Below are 5,316 nucleotides of genomic sequence, written 5' to 3'. Positions count from 1 at the left end.
CCGGGGCGGAGAAGGGACCGGGACCGAGACCGAGAGCGGGACTGGGATTTGCGTCGTCCCCATGGACAAATGTACCATGGCGCGCACTGTGGCGACGTAGGCATGCAGGTGTGCCGCCCACATGGCAGTGGCAAGAGTTCCATCCCACTAGCGCCGGGCGACCGACCGTGCGCAATGTAGCACAAGGAAAAGGGGTGGGAGGGCGCGGCTTTTGGGTTTCGAACCGGTTCCATACACACTGGACAAGACGATACGATACAAAGAGGAAATGCTATGCCTTGTTGCTTCGGTTCCGTTCCGTTCCGTCCCGTTCCAATAGAAAATTGGAAAAGAAATGCGGCTCTGCTGCCCCTCCCCTGGCGGCGGCTGAGTGGGAGGAATGACCGGCCGACCTCCCTCGCCGGCGGCCTAGCTAGCTGGCTACTGTACTAGCAGCTACAGCTCGCCATGGGAGTGAGTGAGTGAGTGAAATGAGATGAGCTCGTGAGGATGGAGAATGTAGCGTCCATCAATCTGGAGACATTCAAAGTCAATCGCGGGAATTAATTCCTGCAATGGAGAGCAGAAGTGGTAGAGAGAGAGAGCGGGGGAGGCAGAGGGGAAAGTCACCTACCCATGGACAAGGGGGGGAGAGGGACGGGCGCAAATTTCTTAATTATTTCAGGCGGGCCCCACGTTTACCTGATGCTGGACGGAGCCGCTTGGTTCCTGTTCTTCTCCTACGCATACATACACGTACTCCTACTACTCCTACACTGCACGGGAGCGAGCAAGCGATTCCGCTTTTGGGCGTCGAATCGGTTCACCGCCCCAATCACGACTGACCTATGCTTGTGGGCGTATATATCTGTGCTCGTACATCCATCCATCCATCCATCGCTGCCACGCTCCATAACAATTTATTTATAAAGCGCGAGGCCGAAAAGGCACAAAAGAAAGACCCCATCTCCCCAATTCATCCATTTATTTATGTAGATATGTGTGTATATAATATGTGCTCGGCCATTAAACAACAAGGCCACATTCTTGCGCTGCTCGCTGCTTTGTCACCGGGACAAGAGGAGCAGTGCTGACTACTCTAATACTCCTATCAGTAGTATATATCGCAGCAGCAGGAGCAGATGGGTGACGATTTCTTCAAGTGCAACTTTGACCATCGCTCTCTACGAGCATATAGTGCTTAAGAAAAGGCACTGCTGCTGCTGCTATAGAATAATACAACATTGCACACTTAATATAGTAGTGGGGTCAAATTCTTGACATAAAATTTTCTACATGGATGCTTAGGCTTAAGATTGTCTGACTTGACTCTCCAGCAACTAATGTATGTTACTACTAGTTTGTTCTTCACAAGAGTTATCAATGAGAGACCGCTGATAAGCCAACCATATAGTAGTATATATATGAGCGAATGATCATCCAATTGTAGTATAAATGGCACTAAGTAGCAGTATTATTTGCACAAGATATTTAACACACGCTCCCCGGCCCCTACTCACCTTGCCTCATGCTGATTCTGAATTCGATTTTCTAAGTAGTTGAGGATCCAGCGGCAGAACCAGCAGGGTATGACAAGGGAGCCATTTATTAATTAACCACACTTGACAAGCAAATTAAGACCGACTGGGTGCAGCATATCTCCATCTCATGCCCCGACCCCCTACCCAACCAAAACAAAGAGGAGGGAGCAAGAACTAGCAACATGGGGGGCACAAGCAAAAAAAGAATCTAGCAATTTCCTACTAGGGATCAAATTCTAAGGATGCTAACATCAAATGCACAAAGAGGCCAAGGAAATTAAGCAGCAGCAGCAGCAAGGAAGGAATGGAATGCTACACTGAGGAGGAGGAGGGATCCACATTGCCAGTCTCTGTTAGCATGTCGTCGTCTCCTTCCGTCAGCAGCTCCACGTCCTTGTCGTCGTCGTTTGAGAAATCCCTCCTCTCCAGCTTCGAGTTCGCCGCGATGAACACCAGCCGGTGCGCCCGGCCAATGCTGCCGGCTGAGCTGCCTGGCGCGGTGAGCCACCGCGTCATCGACGGCGTGCATTTGAACCCCTTGGCGGTTGCATGGAGGAAGATGAGCCTGACCGCCACTTTGCCAAGCGACTTGAACTCGCTGAGGCATGTCTCCCACACAAGCCGGCTGCTCTGCTTGTTGGCTATCTTCATCTTCCCCGTCGATGGGTCTGGCTGCCGGACTTGCACCGCCTGCGCGTACAATGGGTCCAGCCCCTCGGACCGCCATTTCATCAGCTCCATCACTGCGAGGTGCGCCTCCTCCGGCGACACCAGTCTTGTGATCAGCCTGTCCACGTCCTTCTCCTGCTCTGGTGTCAAGTAGTTGAACGGTGGAAGGTACCTCCTGCCGGCGTCCTTGATCAGATACAATGGGTCCAGTATGAATGCCGCTGACCACGCCGGGTGGTAGTTCTTCCTGAACCTCCTCTCCACCACATTCATGGCAGTCGCCTCTTCTATGCTGAATTTCCGGCACCAGCCTCTGACCTTGCCGCGCAGGTCCTCCCAGAGAGGCAGGCATTGCCCCACCAGGGGCCTCTCGGTCTCCATCTCCTTCACCAAGTCCATGATCAGCTTCACGACCGAATGCGTCGCCTCGACCTCGGTCCAGAACGCCACATTCTGCACCATGGCCGCGATCTCCCTCGCGGCAGGGTCGTCGATGCAGACCACCTTGTAGGACTCCTCGAGCACGGCGAGCTGGAGCGGCCGCGCCGAGGTCAGGATGCTCTCGAGCATCACGAACGCGGCGGCAAATTCCCCGCCATTATACGGCGGAGCGGCAATGGGGAGGAGGAAGGCGTGCCCGTGCTCCTGGACTTGGTGCTTGTGCAGCAGCGCGCGCACGGAGGGCGTGGTGTTGAAGTAGCTGGCGATCTTGGCGCAATTTGAGGCAGCGTTGTTGAAGAGTGGGAGCTCCCGCGCCATGTCGCTTACCAAGCGGGAGAGGCCATGGACTTGGCAGGTAAGGTTCACCATCCAATGGTGCTTGGTCTCGAGATCACGCAGAGTCTTGGAGCCGAAGCGGTCGGCGACGATGCCGGCGCAATGCCGAATGTCGCCGGAGGAGGCGGAGACGGACGATGCCGCGTCCAGCAGCAGCTCCTGGGCGTAGTCAGGGGACGCCGACGCCGGCGCGGGCATGGGCACGGCGCGGTGGAACACCGACGTGTCGTTGGGGAGGTTGACAGAGAGGGTGATCACCTGCTCCCGCAAGCCGTCGGCCGCGAGCTGGAAGAAGCGCGCCTCGCGGAAGCGCGCGGCGGCGTCGGCGCGGGCCTCGGCGAAGCGCGTGTCCAGGCGCGCGCCGGCGAGGTCGGCTCGCGATATCTCCGGGAGCCCGACCTGGCGCAGGAAGTTCTTCAGCTTGGGGTGCTCGACCGCGGAGAGGGAGGCGCTGCCGGACGACTCGAGGAACCAGTCGGCGAGCAGCGCGAGCGCGGCCTCGGCCTGCGGCCGCGGAAGCATCGCGCCGGGGGACGCCGAGGGCGACTTGAGGCGCTTGACGCTGTCTTCCAGCATGGCGAGAGGGGCGAGGTCGCCCCGGCCGCCGGAGAGCAGCTGCCTGGGCGCGGGCATCCCCGGCGGGGTGGGCGGCGTCGGGGAGTACCCGGCCGGGTCGGCGACCATGAGGTGGTGCTGATGCGACGCGGCCTCGACTGACGCGTACGCCGCGGCGAGCGCGTGGCGCTTCCGGCCGCCGCCGCCGGTGGAGTGGCGGCGCTGCGAGGAGGACGAGGACGACGGGGGGATGGAGGAGATGGGCACGATCGAGGAGGCGGGAGAGGAGACGGCGACGAGCTGCAACTGCTGATGCTGATTCTGCGGCGGGGGCGGGGGCGGGGGCGGCGGCGGGGCGCCCTGCGCCGCCGCGAAATTAGGGCAGGCGCCGCGCTTGAGGTGCTCGGTGGCGGTGCGGGAGGGGTTGGAGGCGGAGAAGGTGGCGGCGCAGAGCGCGCATCGGAGGCGGGCGGCCTTGGGGGGCGCCCCGGAGGCCGGCGGCGGGACGAGGACGGGCTCGAGGTGGCCCCAGTACCAGGCGCCCTTCCCCTTGAGCGCCTTGGCCCGCACCTGCATCAGCGCCTCGTAGCGCTTCCTGGCGGCGGCCTCCTCGGGCCCCATTGCGCCGGGCTCCGGCATCGGCGGCGGCGCGGGCGCGGGCGCGGGCGGCGCCGACGATCCCGGGGCGGCGGCGGCGGCGGCGGCGTCGCCCTCCTCCGGCGCCGACATGGGCGGGGGCGTGGCTCGTGGAGGTTTTCAGGGGGTTTCGGGCGCCCGTTTCGCTCTCCTTTCCAACTATCGCCCGGCTGGAGGGGCTGCTGGCCGCGTCAAGGCCTGAGGAGAAGTGGTGCGGGCGGGCGGCGTATTTTCACCCCCTTTTTTCCTCCCCCCGTTTTATCTCGGCCCCCGTGTAGCCCGACTAGTATATCACGCCCGAACGCTCGCTCCTCGCTCTCTTCTCCAAGGCCCTCCAAAAACAAGCAGAGACAGAGGGAGGGTCCGTCCGTCTAGGAGGAGCTCCTCCTCACTCTCTCTCTCTCTCTCTATTTATCTTGGATCCCCGAGCCCGGCAATACTTGTAGGTAAATGAATCTTGGGAGTTGAGACTGGGAGGCACCAAGCCAGCAAACATATAGAGAGGCCAAGCCAACATAAAGGTCTCTCTCCCCTCTCTCTCCTTAAGTAAGTGAGAGGGGCAGGCACTGTTTCCCCCTCACTCTCTCTCTATACTACCTATGTGGAGCAGTGGCGCCACGCTTTCTCTGTTCGGCGTCTGTGTTTGTGTATGTGTACACGACGCAGAGGTAGAGAGAGAGGGGGGGATTATTTTCTTTTCGGGGGTGAATTGTTTTGGGTGGTCTTTGGTAGGGGTTGACCGGCTGGGAGGGGAGGGGAGAGACTGCAAGAGGAATGCTCTGATATAATGCCACTGTGCGCTTTATGGTACAATGCCAATAATAATAATAAAAGGTAAGGGGATTGGTACGGGCGACTTGTGCTGTTGCCACTGTGGCCTCTGCTGCGTCGGCAATTATTGCGGTGGAACAGTTGGGCTGGGCGCGACCCCACCCCCCCGACCTTCTCTTTTCTTTCTTTCTCTTCACATTCACAGGCCACAGCCCAGGATTGTACATACGCTGACATGATATGTAGGAGTATCTCTGTAAACATTTTCAATCACCTCCTAGTACTGCTACTGCTACCACCACTTAAGTAAATTTGCTAGGTAAGCGGCACTGTCTTCTCCTATTTTGGATCAGCGAGGAATCGCGTCATCTGCAAGGTTGGAAAATTC

At 58.9% G+C, this 5,316-nt stretch overlaps 1 protein-coding gene across 1 annotated transcript; it reads right to left on the bottom strand.

The window, feature by feature from the left end:
• Positions 1-1,567: 1,567 nt before the first annotated feature.
• Positions 1,568-4,667, bottom strand: LOC125535312. Its single transcript, XM_048698367.1, has one exon. It carries the CDS (start codon positions 4,248-4,250, stop codon positions 1,833-1,835), a length of 2,418 nt encoding a protein of 805 aa, XP_048554324.1. The 5' UTR covers positions 4,251-4,667; the 3' UTR covers positions 1,568-1,832.
• Between the last annotated feature and the right edge of the window lie 649 nt (positions 4,668-5,316).

The sequence above is a fragment of the Triticum urartu genome, chromosome 2, assembly GCF_003073215.2.
Source record: "Triticum urartu cultivar G1812 chromosome 2, Tu2.1, whole genome shotgun sequence".
NCBI lineage: Eukaryota > Viridiplantae > Streptophyta > Magnoliopsida > Poales > Poaceae > Triticum > Triticum urartu.
This window is presented reverse-complemented; position numbering and strand designations above follow the sequence as displayed.

What these genes read in the sequence shown, in the direction of transcription:
- LOC125535312 (XM_048698367.1), bottom strand. Translation starts at nt 4,250, where the DNA reads ATGTCGGCGCCGGAGGAGGGCGACGCCGCCGCCGCCGCCGCCGCCCCG.